The sequence below is a fragment of the Moschus berezovskii genome, chromosome X (assembly GCF_049115385.1).
Source record: "Moschus berezovskii isolate FMDL1 chromosome X, NW_MosBer_1.0, whole genome shotgun sequence".
In the NCBI taxonomy this organism is placed as follows: domain Eukaryota; kingdom Metazoa; phylum Chordata; class Mammalia; order Artiodactyla; family Moschidae; genus Moschus; species Moschus berezovskii.
The window spans coordinates 62,082,770-62,103,821 of record NC_142488.1 but is presented as its reverse complement, the minus strand read 5'-3'; the positions used below and the strand labels follow the sequence as shown (position 1 = coordinate 62,103,821).

General features: G+C 38.7%; 1 protein-coding gene across 2 annotated transcripts in view; it reads right to left on the bottom strand.

The window, feature by feature from the left end:
* The window catches only part of IGBP1 (immunoglobulin binding protein 1), a 44,879-nt gene that overhangs the window by 6,572 nt on the left and 17,255 nt on the right, over positions 1-21,052 (bottom strand). Inside the window, exon 6 of one of the 2 annotated variants that reach the window (XM_088834045.1) lies at positions 3,677-5,024. The exons of the other annotated variant lie outside the window; for it this stretch is intronic. Within the exon in view, the coding sequence (XP_088690171.1) occupies positions 4,999-5,024 (26 nt within the window). The 3' untranslated portion in view covers positions 3,677-4,998. Of the gene's footprint in view, positions 1-3,676; positions 5,025-21,052 lie in introns of those variants that run through there. 2 annotated transcript variants of the gene reach the window in all.

Below are 21,052 nucleotides of genomic sequence, written 5' to 3'. Positions count from 1 at the left end.
TGGGCATACCAGACCACCTGACCTGCCTCTTGAGAAACCTGTATGCAGGTCAGGAAGCAACAGTTAGAACCGGACATGAACAACAGACTGGTTCCAAATAGGAAAAGGAGTACGTCAAGGCTGTATATTGTCACCCTGCTTATTTAACTTATATGCAGAGTACATCATGAGCAACGCTGGGCTGGAGGAAGCACAAGCTGGAATCAAGATTGCCGGTAGAAATATCAATAACTTCAGATATGCAGATGACACCACCCTTATGGCAGAAAGTGAAGAGGAACTAAAGAGCCTCTTGATGAAAGTGAAAGAGGAGAGTGAAAAAGTTGGCTTAAAGATCAACATTCAGAAAACTAAGATCATGGCATCTGATCCCGTCACTTCATGGCAAACAGATGGAGAAACAGTGGAAACAGTGTCAGACATTATTTCTGGGCTCCAAAATCACTGCAGATGCTGATTGCAGCCATGAAATTAAAAGATGCTTACTCCTTGGAAGGAAAGTTATAAACAACCTAGACAGCATATTAAAAAGCAGAGGACTTTGCCAACAAATGTCCGTCTAGAGCAGCAGCAGTCAAGGCTACGGTTTTTCCAGTGGTCATGTATGGATGTGAGAGTTGGACTATGAAGAAAGCTGCTGCTGCTGCTGCTGCTGCTAAGTCACTTCAGTCGTGTCCGACTCTGTGCGACCCCATAGACGGAAGCCCACCAGGCTCCTCCGTCCCTGGGATTCTCCAGGCAAGAACACTGGAGTGGGTTGCCATTTCCTTCTCCAATGTGTGAAAGTGAAAAGTGAAAGTGAAGTCGCTCAGTCGTGTCCGACCCTTAGCGACCCCACGGACTGCAGCCCACCAGGCTCCTCCATCCATGGGATTTTCTAGGCAAGAGTACTGGAGTGGCTTGCCATTGCCTTCTCCGAAGAAAGCTGAGCGCCAAAGAATTGATGCTTTTGAACTGTGGTGTTGGAGAAGACTCTGGAGAGTCCCTTGGACTGCAAGGAGATCCAAGCAGTCCATCCTAAAGGAGATCGGTCCTGGGTGTTCATTGGAAGGGCTGATGTTGAAGCTGAAACTCCAATACTTTGGCCACCTGATACGAAGAGCTGACTCATTTGAAAAGACCCTGATGCTGGGAAAGATTGAGGGCAGAAGAAGGGGATGACAGAGGATGAGATGGTTGGATGGCATCACCAACTCGATGGACATGGGTTTGGGTGGACTCCGGGAGTTGGTGATGGACAGGGAGGCCTGGCGTGCTGCGGTTCATGGGGTCGCAAAGAGTCGAACACAACTGAGTGACTGAACTGAACTGAGTGGGAAGTTGCTGTACAACCCAGGGAGCTCAACCTGGTGCTCTGTAACAACCTAGAGGGATGGGATGGGGTGGAGGTAGGGTAGGAGGGAGGTTCAAGAGGGAGGGGACATAGATATATACTTATGGCTGATTCATACTGCTGTATGGCAGAAACCAGAGCAACAATGTAAAGCAATTATCCTTCAATTAAAAACAATGAAATAAAAAATCCAGGAGTGGAATTGCTAGATCATATGGTAGTTCTACGTTAATTTTTGAGGAACCGCTACACTGCCTTCTATATAATAGCTGCACTAATTTATATTCCTACCAACAGTGTACTGGGCTTCCCTGATGGCTCAGTGGTAAAGAACCTGCCTGCAGTGCAGGAGACCTGGGTTTGATCCCTGGGTTGGGAAGATCCCATGGAGGAGGGCAGGGCAACCCACCCCAGTATTCTTGCCCGGAGAATCCCATGGACAGAGAAACCTGGCAGGCTGTAGTCCATAGGGTCTCACAGAGTCGGATATGACTGAAGCAACTAAGCAGCAGTAGCAACAGTATACTAGGGTTCCTACTTCTACACATCCTTACCAACACTTGTTATTTGTAGACTTCTTGATGATAGGCATTCTGACAAATGGAGAGGGTATTTCATTATGGTTTTGATTTGCATTTCTCTGATGATTAGCAATGCTGAGCATCTTCTCATGTACCTGCCTGTTATCTTTATATATTCTTTGGAAAAATGTCTCAGGTCTTCTGTCCATTTTTTTTAACAGGCAGATAATTGCTTTAGTGTTGTATTGATTTCTGCCATACAACTATGTGAATCAACCATAAGTATATACATATATCCCCTCCCTCTTGAACCTCCCTCCCACCTAAGTTGTCACAGAGCACTGGGTTTGAGCTCCTTGCATCTTCTGTCCATTCTTAAATTATTTTTTCCATATTGATTATATGAGCTGTCGATGTAGTCTGGATATTAACCCCTTATTGGGCATATCATTTGCAAATATTTTCTCCCATTCTGTAGGCTAATTTTTCATTTTGTTGTTGGTTTCCTTTGTGGTGCAGAAGTCTTTAAATTTAAATCAGTTTCATTTGTTTATTTCTGTTTTTGTTTCCTCTGCCTGAGGAGACAGAGCTTTAAAAAATATTGTTATGATTTATGTCAGAGAGTGTCCTGCCTTAGCCTTCATTTCGGAAATGATTCTTTCCTCTTATTGCCCCAAGTTGTCACTACATTTCTGAATTTTTCTAATCCTGCTATGTATTGTTCTTCTATGTCTTCTTTAATTTTATTAATGTCTTCCAACTAATTTTTAAACAGTATATTTTAGATTTGTTGTTCTTTGTGTGTGTCTTTCTGGAATGCTTTTTTTCCCTTTTTTAAAAATTGAAATATAGTTGATTGACAAAATTGTTTTTTTTTTCTAGAAACATTTTGTTTATTTCAATAATACCTGACTTTGAGTTTAAGAAGATCAGCAAGGATGCTGTACTTTGAAGTGTTCTTTTGTTAGGTGTACCACAACAGCTTAACATTGCTCCAAAGGAATGCAGTTAACAAATATACCAAGTTGGTACAACAATTATACCAATATACAGTATGCAGATTTGTGTGTGTGCTCAGTCGCGTCTGACTCTTTGAGACCCCACAGACTCTAGCCTGCCAGGCTTCTCTGTCCATGGAATTTTCCAGGCAAGAATATCGGAGTGGATTGCCAATTCCTACTCCATACAAAATTGTTAGTTTCAGGTGTACAGCAAAGTGATTCACTTACATATATGTATATATTTTTCAGATTATATTCCTTTATATAACTTACATGTGGAATCTAAAAAATAATACAAATGAATATATATACAAAACAGAAACTGACTTACAGACATAGAAAACAAACTTATGGTAACCAAAGGGGAGTGGGAGGGAGGGACAAATTAGGAGTATGGGATTAACAGATATACTACTTACATAAAACAGATAAACAACATGGAATGCTTTTGATTCTTTTTTCTCCTTATAATAAATTTGTGTGGCATTTGATCTTGATAATTTTCCATTCATTTTTCTTACAGCTTTATTGAGATATTATTCACATACCATAAAATTCACCCATTTAAAGAATACAATTCAGTGGTTTTTAGTATATTCTGAGTTGTGCAACCATCATCACAATCTGTTGCTCATTCTTAGGCGTACTAAGCTCTCCTGAACTTTCAGAAAGAAGTATGGTTCAGGGTGGCTTTTCTAACTTCACAGAGGCACCCTTTCTGTTTTTATGTATATTAAAGGAATATAGTGACTTACTTGATTAGAGTCTTGGTTGTGGTCCTCTCTCCCATTCTCGGACCTTCTCTTTCCTCCTCCTTTATTGTCCCTGTTCTGCTCATTTGAATTCTATTCTCAATTTCTCCTCAGTGTGGGACTGTGTGAATAGGGAGATCTGGTGCCTCATTTTCAAGAGTTCATTAAGGGTTAGACAGCTCCATCCCTTTCAGACCTCCTGACAGGAGATTCCTTGTATTCATTCAGTTTTTATTGGAAGGTAAAACCCCTCCCATTTCAACTACTATTCTTAAAATGAACTGCCACACTTAATTTTTTTCATTAAAATTTTTTAATTGAAGTATAGGTGACTTACAATATTTGCTTCAGATGTACAACACAGTGATTCTCTATTTGTACAGGTTATGCATCACACAAAGGTATTACAGTATTATTGACTGTATTCTTTGTACCATAAGTTACATCCTTGTGACTTATTTATTTTATAACTGATAAATTGTATCTTTTAATCCCCTTCACCTACTGCACCAATCCTCCCATTCTTCTCCCTTCTGGCAACCACTAGTTTGTTCTCTGCATCTATGAGTCTGTTTCTGGGTTTTGGGGGGCTCATTTTTTTTATATTTTAGATTCCACATATAAGTGAAAACATACAGTATTCATCTTTCTCTGACTTATTTCACTTAGCATAATACCCTCCAGATCCATCCATATTGTCATAAATTGCAAGATTTCATTCTTTTTTATGGCTAAGTGGTGTTGGGAAAACACTACAGCTATATGTAAAATAAAATTAGACCATTTTTTCACATTGTTTACAAAAATAAAGTCAAAATGAATTAAAGACTTAAATATAAGACCTAAAACCATAAAACATCTAGAAGAAAACATAGGTGGTATGTTCTTTGAAGTCAGTCTTAGCAATATTTTCTTTTTTGATCAGTCTCCTCAGGCAAGGACAACAAAAGCAAAAATAAACACATGGAACCATATAAAACTAAAAAGCTTTTGCACAGCAAAGGGAACCATCAGCAAAACAAAAAACTGCTGAATGGGAGAAGATACTGGCAAATGATATGTCTGATAAGGGGTTAATATCCAAAATATATTAAGAACTCAGACAACTCAATACAAACAATTTGATTACAAAATGGGCAGAAGGTCTAAATAGACCTTTTCCAAAGAAGACATACAGATGACCAACAAGCACATGAAAAGATGCTCAACATCACTAATCATGAGGGAAATGTGAATCAAAACCACCTCAGATGCAATGAAACAGCACCTGTCAGAATGCCATACATTTTAGTGAATACTGTTTGCTGTTTTGGAATTCTCCTGTTTTCAGGTCTTTCAGATCGTCAACTCTTTCTGCTTACACAGATGCCCATTACTAGTTGATCTTGTGGTTAGGATGATCTTCCCTTACCTGTTTCTGAATTTCAGGGGGATACAATGTCACTTAGTTTTGTTATAAATATTGTCTATGAATTTTTTCTTTTGTGTTTTTATTGAAGTATAACAACATACATGCATAAAAATACACAAACACAGGATAAATAAATCAGTTTTCACATCTGAACATATCCATATAATCAGTGCCCAAATTAAGATACGAAACATTACTAACTCCTCAGAAATCGCCCTCAGGTCCAATTTCACTCATAATCTCCCACTAAGGGTGAACATCATACTGGCTTTTAACCAGCATACACAAGTTTCACCTGTGTCTGAACTCTATGCTCTTCTGTGTTTTTTTCCCCCTCAAATTATGTTTGTAAAGTTTAACAAATTAATATTTGTTATTACTTATAACTGAAGAACTATAGTCTGTTTAACCTTATTGCTAACAGTATTTCACTGTGTGGATATGCCAAAGTTTATTTATCCATTCTATTATGTATGGACACTCTGGGGTATTACAAATAATGCTGCTATGAGCATTCTTGTACAAACCTTTTGAAGACAGAAGGCTCTCATTCCTCTTAGGTATATACCTGGGAGTGAAACTGTCATGGGGGTATATATATGTTCAACTTTTGTGCAACACTACTACCACAAACCCTGCCCCCCAGGCTGTCTTTATTGTTTCTTTTCTTTTATATACTTTAGGCTTATTTTGTTCTTGTTTTCTCCAACTTCTTAAGGTAGTATCTTAGTAACTGATTTTACATTTCTTTTTTCTAATATAACTACTGAAAGTTATACACTTCCCTCTCAGCACTGCTTCAGTTGTATCTCACAAGTTTTGATGTATTTCACTATTATTCAGTTAAAAATACTTCCTAATTTTCTTTGTGATTTCTTCTTTGATGGGTTATTTAGAAGTATGTTGTTTAACTTTAAAAAATTTAGGGACTTCCTAGGTATGTTGTTGTTGTTTAGTCACTAAGTTGGTTCCGACTCTTGCCACCCCATGGACTGTAGCCCACCAGGTTCCTCTGCCCATGGGATTTCCCAGGCAAGGATACTGGGGTGGGTTGCCATTTCCTTTTCCAGGGGATCTTTCTGACCCTTGGATTGAACTCATGCCTCCTGCTTGGCAGGTGAATTCTTTATCACTGAGATAGTTACCTGGGAAGCCCGGTGTAGTCACTAAGTTGTGTCTGACTCTCCCGCAACACCACAGACCATAGCCCGCCAGGCTCCTCTGTCCATGGGATTTCCCAGGCAATACTGGAGTGGGTTGCCATTTTCTTCTCCAGGGGGTCTTCCCAACTCAGGGATTGAACCTGCATCTCCTGAATTGGCAGGTAGATTCTTTACCACTTCAGGGAAGCCCCAGGTATGTTGTTATTGACTGCTAATTAGATTAGATTGTAGTCAGAGAACACAGTGTGATTCCTATCTTTGAAAATTTATGGACACTTATTCGGTGGCCTAGAACATGGTCTAAGTTGGTGAACATACCATGTGCACTTGAAAAAATGTGTATCTTGCAGTTATTGGATATATTTTTCTGTAAGTGTCAAAGAGGCTAAGGTGGCTGCCAGTGCTATCCAGATCTTCTATGTCCTTACTGATTTTCTGCCCAGAAATTTTTTCAGTTACTGAAAGAAAAGTATGAAAATCTCCAACTATGGTTGTAGATTTGTCTATTTCTCCATTTAATTCTGTCAACTTTTCCTTCGTGTAATTCGAAGGTTGTTATTAGACACAAACACATTTAGGATTCCTATGTCTTCCAGATAAATTGACCCTTTTATTAGCACTAAATGTCCTTTTGAGAGTCCAGTAACACCTTTTGTCTTGAAGTCTACTTTATCTGACATTACTATAGCTATTGAAACTTTCTTATGTCTATTGTTAGCATGGTATTATTTTTTTAATCGTTTTATGTTTGACCAATCTGTACCTTTATATTTAAAATGTATCTCTTGATAGGAGATCAAGAGGGTGGAAAAAGATGTGGAGCTCACCTCTCCCCATGAACACATCAAAAATAAATCTACACGTGGAACAATTCTCACTAAAAACTGGAAATTGGCAGAAAGACTCCTGTACAACCAAGGTTGTAAGAAAAGATACATGGAAGTCCACAGAGAAGCCTGGACTCCACTCATGCGCAGAGCACAGGTGGACTTCACCCAGGCAGGACAGAAACAAGTTTGGCTTAGGCTACTGCTTTCCTGCAACATGCTGTGCACAGCCATGCTATGCTCTCCAGCCAGAGCTGAAAGAATACTCCAGCCCTGTTCACATCATGCCACAAGTGTGGTACTGGAACTAGGGTGGCCAGGATCTGGGAAAAGACATGACCTTGAGATAGAGAGGTGACCTGGTCCTGGGGCAGAGCCCAGGCTGGGCAGCAGTGGCAGAATTTACTCAAGAGGCATCCCAGAAGCAGCCTAGACTTCTTATGACAACACAGCTGCTGGGTTTCCCACAACCACTTTGCTGTGTGGGTGCTCCACTCCAAGCTGAGAGAATGCTCTGGCCATGCCCACTCTGTGTCACAGTGTGGCACTAGCCCTACGGTAGCCATAACTGGGGAAAAGACACAACCATTGGCTGCATCTTAGGGAAGCTGCAGACCTCTACAAAGGCAGAGCTTTGGATCTCTGTAGGCACACAAGCCCTACTTGGCTCGGAATTCTCTTTTATGGCAACAATCCCAAGTATGGGGAGCAGGGAAAACACATACTTAATGGGAATGGAGCCTGCTCAAGCTCACCCCTCAGGACTTCCGCTCCCACAACTTGGGATCAGACTCAGTCCCTGACAGGGTGGTGACAGACACTGAGCAGAGAGGAAGTCCCACTTCCCACCCTGTGCTAGCACCTCCATCTCCAGCCATACCCTCTATCAAGGTGATAGCTGTGAGCACACCCTGAGGAAAGACATGACTGATGTCCACATCAAATCCATCTCTCCCATGAAAGGCACTGGGCATACACAGTCTGCAAAGGGATGCTCCCACATAGGAACACCCCTTCTAAACCATAATAAGTACCTGTTTCACCTAAATTCAAAGGCATAGAAAGTTAGGTAAAATGAAAAGGCAGAGTAATTGCTCTCAATTGAAAGAGGAAGAGAAAATCCCTGAATAAATAATGAAACTGAAACAATTTACCAGAAAAAGAATTTGAAACATTGGCAATAAAAAAAATTAACTGAAATAGGCAAAATAACTGATCTAAACACTGATCATTTTAACAAGAAATGATCACATATTAATGATCATAGATTATATTTAAAAGATTCAATCAAAAACAGATAATTTCATATCTGAAATAAAAACACTACATGGAATGAATATCAGACTAAGTGATACACAAGAAGGCACAAATGATCTGGAAGATAGAATAAAGGAAATCACCCAATCAGAAGAGCAGAAACATAAAATGAAAAAAATAATGTAAGGAATCTACAAGATCTTTGTGATAACACTAAGCTCACCAATATTCACATTATAGGAGTTCAGGAAAGAGAGGAGAGAGAAGGGGATAAAAAACGTACTTGAAGAAAAGTATGGCTGAAAATGTCCCCAACCTGAAAAAGAAAACATATTCAGGTACAGGCAGCAGAGAAGGTCCCCCTTCCCAAATGAAACCATACAGACGCGCACCAAGACATACCATAATTAAAATAGCAAAAGTTAAAGATAAAGCAAGAATTTTAAAGGCAGCAGCAAGAGAATAACAGAGAGTCACATACAAGGGAATCCCCAAAAGGCTACCAACCGATTTCTCCACAGACACTGCAAACCAGAAGGGAATGGCATTATATATTCAAAGTCTTGAAAGGGAAACAACTGCAACCTAGGACACCCTACCCAGCAAGATTATTCCACTTATAATTATTCCATTTAGAAGGAGAAAGAACTTCTCAGACAAGTAAAAACTTAAAGAATTCATCAATATTAAACCTACCCTACAAGAAACAGTGAAAGGTCTCTCTAAATGGAAAAGAAGAATCTATAGGAAAGAGAAAACCCCACTAGGAAAGACAATATATAGTAAGGATCAAAGATTAGTTAAATGAGCCAGTGTGTAGATTAAAAGACAAAAAAATTGTTAAAGCAACTATAACTACAATAAACAGATAAGCATGAAGATGAAAAATATGACATCAAAAACACAAAAGGTGAGGTAGGAGAGTAGAAATGTAGATCTTTAAGAAAGCATTTAAACTTAAATGACTACCAGTTTAAAACATGTAGATATAATTATGTGTTAACTAACATATATGGTTGGAGAAGGAAATGGCAACCCACTCCAGTGTTCTTGCCTAGAGAATCCCAGGGACGGGGGAGTCTGGTGGGCTTCCGTCTATGGGGTCACACAGAGTCGGATATGACTGAAGTGACTTAGCAGCAGCAGCAGCAACATATATGGTAATCAAATAAAAAACCTACAAGATACACAAAAACTAAAAAGAAGAAGGAACCCAAGCATACTACAAAAGAAATTCAAACCACAATAGTGGAAACAAAAAGAAGAAATGAATAGAGAAGAACTACCAAAAAAAAAAAAAAAAAACAACAACCACCATAAGTAATAAAATGGCAATGAAGTACATAGCATAATCATAGTGGGTTGCCATTTCCTTCTCCAATGCATGAAAGTGAAAAGTGAAAGTGAAGTTGCTCAGTCTGACCCTCAGCGACCCCATGGACTTCAGCCTTCCAGGCTCCTCTGTCCATGAGATTTTCCAGGCAAGAGTACTAGAGTGGGGTGTCATTGCCTTCTCCAATAGGACTAAATGCTCCTACCAAAAGACATAGGCTGACTGTATAAAAAAACAACATTTCAGTATGCTCCATGTGAGAGACTCACTTCAGGGCTAAATACATACACAGACAGAAAGTGAGGGGATGGAAATAGATACTGCATGTGAATGGAAATGATAAGAGAGGGAAGAAGCAAGACTCATTTCAGACAAAATAGACTTTAAAATAAAGCTATACCAAAAAGAAACAGCAGCATTATAAAATGCTAAAGGGATTAATAAAAGGAGCTATTATACTCGTTAACATATATGCACCCAATACAGGAGCACCTATACATATGAAGCAAATACTAACAGACATAAAGGAAGAAAATAACAATAATACAGTAATAGTAAGAGACTTTCACAATCCACTCACATCAAATGGACAGAGCATCCAGACAGAAAATCAATAAGGAAACAGTAGTTTTAAGTGACACAGTATACCATTTAAACTTAATACACATCTATAGGACATTATATTCAAAATCAATAGAATACACATTCAAGTACATATGGAATGTCCTCCAGGAGAGATCACATACAAGGAGAGGTCACAAAACAAGCTTCAACAAATTTAAGAGGACAGGGGACTTCCCTGGTGGTCCAACAGTTAAGAATCTACCTTCCAAAGCAGGGGGTGCAGGTTCGACCCCTGGTCAGGGAACTAAGATCCCACATGCTGCAGGGCAACTAAGCCTACATGCTGCAATTACTGAGCCTGCTGCATGCCACAACTACTGAGCCCACACACTATGGGGCCTGTGTGCCACAACTAGAGAGAAGTCCATGCACCACAACAAAGGGTTCATGAGCCACAAAGAAGAGCCTTTGTGCCGCAATGAAAGATCCTCTGTGCTGCAATGAAAGATCCCACATGTCGCAACTAAGATCCGATGCAGCCAAATAAATAAACAAATATTTTTTTAAAATTTAAGAGGACAGAAATTAAATCAACTATTTCTTTCACCACTACAGTATGAAACTAGAATCAATCACAGAAAGAAAAATGGGAAGAGAAAAAATACGTGGAGACTAAACAGTTCAGTTCAGACACTTAGTTGTGCCTGACTCTTTGCGACCCCATGAATCACAGCACGCCAGGCCTCCCTGTCCATCACCAACTCCTGGAGTTCATTCAAACTCACGTCCATCGAGATGGTGATGCCATCCAGCCATCTCATTCTCTGTCGTCCCCTTCTCCACCTGCCCCCAATCCCTCCCAGCATCAGAGTCTTTTCCAATGAGTCAACTCGTCGCATGAGGTGGCCAAAGTATTGCAGTTTCAGCTTTAGCATCAGTCCTTCCAATGAACACCAAGGACTGATCTCCTTTAGGATGGACTGGCTGGATCTCCTTGCAGTCCAAGGGACTCTCAAGAGTCTTCTCCAGCACCACAGTTCAAAAGCATCAATTCTTCGGCTCCCAGCTTTCTTCACAGTCCAACTCTCACATCCATACATGACCACTGGAAAAACCATAGCCTTGACTAGGCGGACCTTTGTTGGCAAAGTAATGTTTCTGCTTTTTAATATGCTATCTAGGTTGGTCATAACTTTCCTTCCAAGGAGTAAGCGTCTTTTAATTTCATGGCTGCAATCACCATATGCAGTGATTTTGGAGCCCAATAAAAAACAACATACTACTAAAAAAAAAAATGAGTCAACTATGAAATCAAAGTGGAAATCACAAAATACCTTGAGACAAATGAAAATGGAAACACAGCTTTTCAAAATCTATGGTATATAGCAAAAGCAGTTCCAAGAGGGATGTTTAAAGTTATACAGGTCTTCCTCAAGAACAAGAAAAATCTCAAACAACCTAACCTACGACCTGAAATTAGAAAAAGAAGAACAAAGCCCAAAGTCAGCAGAAGGAAGGAAATGATAAAGATCAGAAAGGAAATATATAAAACAGAGACCAAAAGAGCAGAAAAGATCAATGAAACCAAGAGCTAGTTTTCTAAAAAGATAAAATTGATAAAACTTTAGCCAGGCTCATTAAGAAGAAAAGAGAAAGGACCCAAATAAAATGAGAAAAGAGGAGAAATGAAAACCAAAACCACATATATACCAAAAGTCTATGCCAACAAATTGGACAACTGACAAGAAATGAACAAATTTCTAGAAACTCTACACCTGCCAAAACTGAAACAAGAAGAAACAGGCAATCTGAACAGACCAATCATGAGACGTGAAGTTGAATCTGTAATTTAAAAACTCCCAGCAAGCAAAAGTCCAAGACCAGATGACTTCATAGGGGAATTCTACTGAACATAAGGAAGAACTAATATACCTGTCCTCAAACTTTTCAAGAAATTGAAGAGGAAGGAACACTCTCGAATTCATTCTACAAGGCTACCAATACCCTAATACCAAAACCAAAGACACTACAGAAAAAGGCCACAGGCCAGTATGTTTGATGAATATAAATGTAAAAATCCTCAACAAAATATTAGCAAATCAAATCTAAAAATATATAAAAAGGATCATACACCATGGTCAAGTTGAATTTATTCCACAGTCACAAGGATAATTCAATATATACAAATTAATATGATATACCACATTAACAAAAGGAAGGCTAAAAATCACACGATCATCTCAATAGATGCAGAAAAGCCATTTGACAAAATTCAACACTAGTAATAAAAACTCTGAAAGTGGGTACCAAGGAAACATATCTCAACATAATAAAGACCATTTAAGACAAACTCACAACCAATGGCATACTCAGTGGTGAAAAGGTGGAAGCTTTCCCACTAAATTCTGGATGAGGACAGGTATGCCCATTCTTGCCACTTCTGTTCAACATAGTATTGGAAGTCCTAGTCACAGCAATCAGACAAGAAAAATTTTAAAAAAGTATCCACGATGGAAGGGAAGAGGTAAAATTGTCACTATTTGCAGATTACATGTCATATCTAGAAAACCCTAAAGTCTCCACCCATTAGAATTAATAAATCTATTAGAACTAATAAAGGAATTCAGCAAGGTTGTCAGATACAAGATCAATACACAGAAATCTTTTGTGTTTCTATACACTAATAATAAAATATCATAAAGAGAAAGCAAAAAAAAAAAATCCTGTTTAAAATTGCATCAAAAAATACCAAGGAATAAACTTAACTTAAAAGGGATAAGCTACCCACTCCAGTATTCTTGGGCTTCCCTGGTGGCTCAGATGGTAAAGAATCTGCCTGCAAAGCAGGAGACCTGGGTTCGATCCCTGGGTTGGGAAGGTCCCCTGGAGGAGGGCATGGCAACCCACTCCAGTATTCTTGCCTGGAGAATCCCATAGACACAGAAGTCTGGCGGGTTACAGTCCATGGGTTGCAAAGAGTCAGATATGACTGAGTGACTAAGCACAGCACACAAACTTAACCAAGAAGGGGGAAACATACTATACTCTGGAAACTACAAAACATTAATGAGGGAAACTAAAGATGATACAAAGAAATGGAAAGATATCCCATGCTTGGGATTGGATGAATTAATATTGTCAAAATGGCCATACTATTCAAAACAATCTACAGATTTAATGAAATCCCTATCAAAATACCCAGGGCTTCCCCAGTGGCTCAGTGGTAAAGAATCTGTCTGCAATGCAGGAGATGTGGATTTGACCCCTGCTCCAGGAAAAGCCTCTGGAGGAGGAAATGGCAATACACACTAGTATTCTTGCCGGGAAAATCCCATGGACAGAGGAGCCTGGCAGGCTGTAGTCCATAGGGTCACAAAGTGTCAGACACGACTGCCTGAGTGAGCACACACATCAAAATACCCATGATATTTTTCAGAGAATTAGAATAAACAACCCTTAAATTCATATGGAACCACAAAAGACCCTGAATTGCCAAAGAAATCTTGAGAATGAAGAACAAAGTCAGAAGTATAACCCTCCCAGACTTCAGACTATACTTCAAAGCTACAGTAATCCAAACAGGGTGGTACTGACACAGAAACAGACAAATAGAATGATGAAACAGAATAGAGAGCAGAGAAATAGACCCATTCACCTATGTTCAAATAATCTATGACAAAAAAGGCAAGAATGCACAATGAAGAAAAGGCAGTCTCTTCAACAAGTGGTGCTGGGAAAATTGGACAGCTACATGTAAAACAATGAGATTAGAACATTCCCTCACACCATATACAAAAATGAACTCAAAATAGATTCAGTTCAGTTCAGTCGCTCAGTCGTGTCCAACTCTTTGCGACCCCATGAATCACAGCACGCCAGGCCTCCCTGTCCATCACCAATTCCCGGAGTTCACTCAAACTCACTCACGTCCATCGAGTTGGTGATGCCATCCAGCCATCTAGAGATGTAAATTTAAGACCTGAAACCATAAAACTCCTAGAAGAGAATATAGGCAGAACACTCTGGTATAAAAATCACAGCAATATTTTTTTTTGGGCGGTCTCCTAAGTAAAAAGAAATAAAAGAAAACTAAACAAATGGGATGTAATTAAACTTAAAAGCTTTTGCAAGGCAAAGGAAAATATTGACAAAACAAGAAGACAACCTACAGAATGGGAGAAAATATTTACAAATGAGGTGACCTATAAGGGGTTATTATCCAAAATATATAAACAGCTCATACAATTCTTCATCAAAAAACAACCCAATGGAAAAACTGGCAGAGACCTGAATAGACAATTTTCCAAAGAAGACATACAGACAGCTAACAGGCACGTAAGAAGATGCTCAACATCACTAATTATTAGAAAAATGCAAATCAAAATCATAATGAGATATCATCTCCCACCAGTGAGAATGGCTATCATAAAAAAGTCTACAAATAACAAATGTTGGAGACAATGTTGAGAAAAGGGAACCCTCATATACTGCTGAGAGGCATGTAAATGATACAGCCACTGTGTAAAACAGCATGGAGGTTCCTAAAAAACTAAAAATAGAACTACCATATGATCTAGCAATACCACTCCTAGGTATATATCTAGAAAAAATGAAAACACTAATTCAAAAAGATACATGCAAGCCAATGTTCATAGCAGCACAATTTTCAATAGCCAATTATATAGAAGCAACTCAAGTACCCATCAACAGATGAATGGATAAAGAAGATGTGGTATATATATACACATACACAATGGACCCAGCCATAAAAAAGAATGAAATTCTGCAATTCGCAGCAACATGGATGGACCTAGGGGGTATTATGCTTAGTAAAATAAGACAGAGAATGACGAATATTCCTCATATGTGGAATCTAAAAATTAATACAAATGAATGGATATGTAAAACAGAAACAGACTCATGGATATATAAAACAGAGGGACAGGGGGCAGAGGGAAGTGGGGAGGGACAAATTAGGGTTATGGGATTAACAGATACCAACTACTATGTATAATATAAAAAACCCAATAAGGATATACTATATAGCATAGGGAACGAAACTCATTATCTTGTAATAACTTGTAAGGAGCATAATTTACAAAAATAAGTAATTAGCCTCCAATTAAAATAAAATATTAAAAAAAATAATGAATACTGTACACCTGAAAATAATATAATATCAACTATACTTCAATTAAAAAAAGAAAATGTATCTCTTGTAGACAGTATACAGGTGAGTCTGATAATCTGATTTCTAATTTGAAGGTTTATTCCATTGATATTTAATATAATTACTGATCAGCTAGATTAGAATCTACCATTCTATTGGTTTTCTGTTCATTTCCTATATTTTTTGTTCTTCTGTTCATTCTTTCTTGCCTTCTTCCTTTTTAATTTCTCCACTGACTTTATATGTTTGTCTCTTTGAATTATTTTTCTTTTAAATAGATCTTATTTTTAGAGCAATTTTATTTTTTTTCTTGGTCACGCTGCGCAGCTTGTGGGATCTTAGTTTCCCAACCAGGGATCAAACTGTGCCCCCTGCAGTGGAAGCACAGAGCCCTAACCACTGGACTGCCAGGGAATTTAAAGCAGTTTAAGGGGCTTCTGTTTCAAGATGGCAAGTAGAAGGACATGTACTCATCTCCTGTGAGAGCACCGAAATTGCAACTAGCTGCTAAACAACCATTGACAGGCAGACACTGGAATCCACCAAAACAAGATACCCCACATCCAAAGACAAAGAAGAAGCCACGGTGAGACAGTAGGAGGGGCGCAATCATGATAAAATCCTATACCTGCTGGGTAGGTGACCCACAAACTACAGAAGAATAATACCAAAGTTCTCCCACTGTTGTGATGGTTCTAAACCCCACGTCAGGCTTCCCAGCCTGGGGATCCAACAAAGGGACTGGGAATCCCCAGGGAATCTGGCCTTGAAGACCAGTGGGATTTGATTACAGGACTTCCACAGGACTGGGGAAATAGAGACTACAGTCTTTGAGGGTACAAACGAAATCTTGTGTGCTCCAAGATCTAAGGGAAAGGAGCAGTGACCCCACAAGAGACTGAACCAAACCTACCTGCTAGTGTTGAAGGGTCTCCTGTGGAGGCACGGTTCGGCAGGGGATCACCACAGGGACAGGGGCAATGGCAGCAGCAGGCTGGGAAAGTCCTGCTTGGTGTACACACTCTTGGAGGTCACCATTAACCCTACCATAGAGCCCACAGACCCCAGGGCTGGGTCACCTCAGGCCAAACAACTACCAGGGAGAGAGTGCAACCTCACCTATCAGCAGATAATTGGATTAAAGCTTTACTAAGCAAGGCCCTTCCCACCAGAGCAAGACCCAGTTTTTCCCATTGCCAGTCCTTCCCATCAGGAAGCTTACATAAGCCTCTTAGCCTCATCCACCAGAGAGCCTACAGAATAAGCAGTCTCACAGCAGCTAAAACAAAAACCATATTACAGAAGATTAATCATGATGAAAGAGCAGAAAATTATGGCCCAGATGAAGGGACAAGATAAAACCCCAGAAAAACAACTAAATGAAGTGAAGATAGGCAACCTTCCAGAAAAAAAATTCAGAACGATAGTGAAGATGATCCAGGATCTCAGGAAAACAATGAAGATGCAAGAAATGTTTACCAAAGACCTGGGAGAACTAAACAACAAACAAATGGAGATGAACAATACCCTAGAAGTAATCAATAGCAGAATAACTGAGGCAGAAGAATGGATAAATGACCTGGAGGACAGAATGGTGGAAATCACTGCTATAGAACAGAATACAGAAAAAAGAATGAAAAAAAAAAAAAAAAGAAGACAGCCTAACAGACCTCTGGGACATTAAACACATCAACATTCACATTATAGGGGTCCCAGAAAGAGAAGAGAGAGAGAAAGGACCTGAGAAAATACTTGAAGAAATAATAGCTGAAAACTTCCATAAGCACAGTGTGTCCAAGGCAGGATAAACCCAAGGAGGAACACACCAAGACACATAGTAAAAAAACTGACAAAAACTAAAGACAAAAAAAATATTAAAAGAAACAAAAGAAAAATGACAAATAACATAGAAGTGAACGCCCATCAGGCTATCAGCTGATTTCTCAATAGAAACTCTACAAGTCATAAGGGAATGGCACAATATATTTAAAGTGATGAAAGGGAAGAAACTACAACCAAGAATACTCTATCCAGCAAGACTCTCTTTCAGATTTGATGGAGAAATCAAAAGATTTCCAGATAAGCAAAAGTTAAAGATAATTCAGCACCACCAAACCAGCTTGACAACAAATGCTAAAGGAACTTCTTTAGGCAGGAAACACAAGAGAAGGAAAAGACCTACAGAAAATAAATCCAAAACAATTAAGAAAACGGTAATAGGATCATACATATCAATAATTACCTTTAAATGTAAATGGATTAAATACACCAACCAAAAGACATAGACTGGGTGGGTGGATGAAAACATGTGCATGTACGCACTTCCACTTACCACATCCCTTGGCTTGACCCCCTCAAATTTTATGTAATTATTTTATATTGTTAAGTTAATCATGTTCCCATTATGGCTTGCAGTTGTAATTCTCTTTTATTTTTTTGTCTGGCTATTGATGTGAAAACTGATAAATATCTTTTACTATTGTGATTATGTAACTATTACTCATTTAATACCACTGTATCATGATTTGTCAACAGAAAATAGAACTCTGTATCACCAAAACTACAATTTAATGGAAAAACCTGTAATCAATTTTTAAAAGCCATCCAGATGCATATCAGAATTATCTTGAAATTTTTTGAAAAATACAAATGCCCAGGTATTGCTTTTCTTCTCCAAAGCTCCAGATATGTTTCTAATGAGCAGTCATGCTTAAAAACAACTGAAGTATATGATGATCTTTTACTTTTATCTAGTTTCACTTTTTCTATTTCATATTCAGTGCTCCCATTTCATTTAGTTTATGTTTTCAAATTTTTCTATTTTTTTTAATGTTCTTTCTCAAGCCTTTATCTAGTAGAAAAGCTTTTGTATACATACATAAATATGTAAAATATATATATCTTACAAAACTTATAAATTTTTGCCTAACTAAAAAAATTATGACATTTTGATTCCACTTGTTTGACTTAGCATGAATAGAATGCTAGATTTCGATTTAAAAAATAGATTATGAAACACGCAACAAAGGTTTACTGCATAGCACAGGGAACTATAGTCAATATGGTTCCTGGTGGCTCAAATGGTAAAGAATCTGCCTGCAATGCAGAAGACCCAGGTTCAATCCCTAGGTCGGGAAGATCCCCTGGAGAAGGAAATGGCAACCCACTCTAATACTCTTGCCATGGACAGAGGAGTCTGGTGGGTTACAGTCCATGGGGCCACAAAGAGTTGGACACAACTAAGTGACTTTCACTTTTCACATGAAGGAAAATAATTTCAAAAATACTGTATGTGTATATGTATAACTAAATCACCTTGCTGTGTACCTGAAAGACATTGTAAGTCAACTATATTTCAATAAAATATATATATTAAGAAAAAGAATAAAGCAGTTTAAGTACACAGTAAAATTGAATGCAAAGTACACAGTGTTTCTATATACCCTGTCCCACACAGGCACAGCCTCCCCAGACTATCAACATCCAGCGTCACGGTGGTACATTTGTTATAATCAATGAACCCACAATGATCATAATGCATCATTATCACGCAAAGTCCATAGTATACATTAGGGTTCATTCTTGCTGTTGAACAATCTATGGTTTTGGGCAAATGTATAATGGCATGTATTCACCATTATGGTATCATTCTGAAGAGTTTCTCTGCCTTAAAAATCCTGTGTTCTGCCTATTCATCCCTCCTTTCTTTTAATCCCTGTCAACCACTGATCCTTTTACTGTCTCCATAAGTTTTGCCTTTTCTAGAATGTCATATAGCTGGAATCACACAGTATGTAGACTTTTCAGATTAGCTTCTTTCACTTAGTAATACGCATTTAAGATTCCTCCATGTCTTTTTAGGTCTTGATAGTTCATTTCTTTTTAGCAATGAGTATTATTCCACTGTCTGTATATACCACAGCCTATCCATTTGCCTACTGAAGGCATCTTGGTTACTTCCAGTTTTTGGCAATTATAAATAAAGCTGCTATAAACACTTGTGTGAAATTTGTGTGTGGACCTATTAATAACTTTTCAACCCATCTGGGTAAAAAGGAGCATGACTGCTGGATTGCAGGATAGGAGAATGTTTTTTTCTGACAAACACTTCCAAAGTGTCTATATTACTTTACATTCCCATCAGTAATGAAGGACAGTTCCTGTCACTCCATTATCCATGCCAGCATTTGGTGTTGTCAGTGTTCAGGATTTTGGCCATTCTTTTAGGGGTGTAGTGGGGTTATTGTTGCTTTAATTTGCAATACCCTAATGACATATGATTTTAACATGATTGTGCCCCTCCTACTATCTCCTTGTGGCTTCTCCTTTGTCCTTGGATATGAGGAGATGCTCTACACAGTGAGCAAAAACGAGACCTGGAGCCGACTGTGGTTCAGATCATGAGCTCCTTATTCTGAACCAGAGGGATGGGATGGGGAGGGAGGTGGGAGGGGGGTTCAAGATGGGGAACACATGTACACCCGGGGCAGATTCATGTCAATGTATGTCAAAACCAATACAATAATGTAAAGTAATTAGCCTCCAATTAAAATAAATAATTTTTAAAAAGAAAAAAAAAAAGAAAGTAGGGGAAACCACTATGCCATTCAGGTATGACCTAAATAAAATTCCTTATGATTATACAGTGGAAGTGACAAATAGATTCAAGGGATTAGAAAAAAAAAAAAGATTCAAGGGATTAGATCTGATAGAGTGTCTGAAGAACCATGGACGGAGGTTCATAATATTGCACAGAAGGCAGTGACCAAAATCATCCCAAAGAAAAAGAAATGCAAGAAGGCAAACTGGTTGCCTGAGAAGGCCTTACAAATAGCAGAGAAAAGAAGCAAAATGCAAAGGAGAAAAGGAAAGACAGACCCAACTGAATGCAGAGTTCCAAAGAATAGCAAGGAGACAGAGGAAAACCTTCTTAAGTGAACAGTGGAAAGAAACAGAAGAAAACACTAGAATGGGAAAGACTAGAGATCTCTTCAAGAAAATCAGAGATACCAGGGGAACATTTCATGCAAAGACGAGCATGATAAAGGACAGAAATGGCAAGTACCTAATAGAAGCAGAAGAGATTCAGAAGAGGTGGCAAGAATACAAAGAACTATACAAAAAAGGTCTTAATGATCCAGACACCACAATGGTGTGGTCACTCACCTAGAGCCAGACACTCTGGAGTGTGAAGTCAAGTGAGCCTTAGAAAGCATTACTACAAAGTTAGTGGAGGTGATGGAATTCCAGCTGAGCTATTTCAAATCCTAAAAGATTATGCTGTTAAAGTGTTGTACTCAGTATGTCAGTAAATTTGGAAAACTCAACAATGGCCACAGGACTGGAAAAGGTCAGTTTTCATTGTAATCCCAAAGAAGGGCAATGCCAAAGAATGTTCAAACTAGCACACAATTGCGCTCATTTCAAATGCTTGTAAGGTAATGCTCAAAATTCTTCAAGCTTGGCTTCAACAGTATGTGAACCAAGAGCTTCTAGATGTACAAGCTGGATTTAGAAAAGGCAGAGGAACCAGAGGTCAAATTGCCAACATCTGTTAGATCACAGAAAAAGGAAGAGAATTCCACAAAAACACCTACTTCTGCTTCACTGACTATGCAAAAGCCTTTGACTGTGTGGATCACAACAAACTGTGGAAAATTCTAGAGATGGGAATATCAGACCACTTTACCTGCCTTCTGAGAAACCTGTATGCAGGTCAA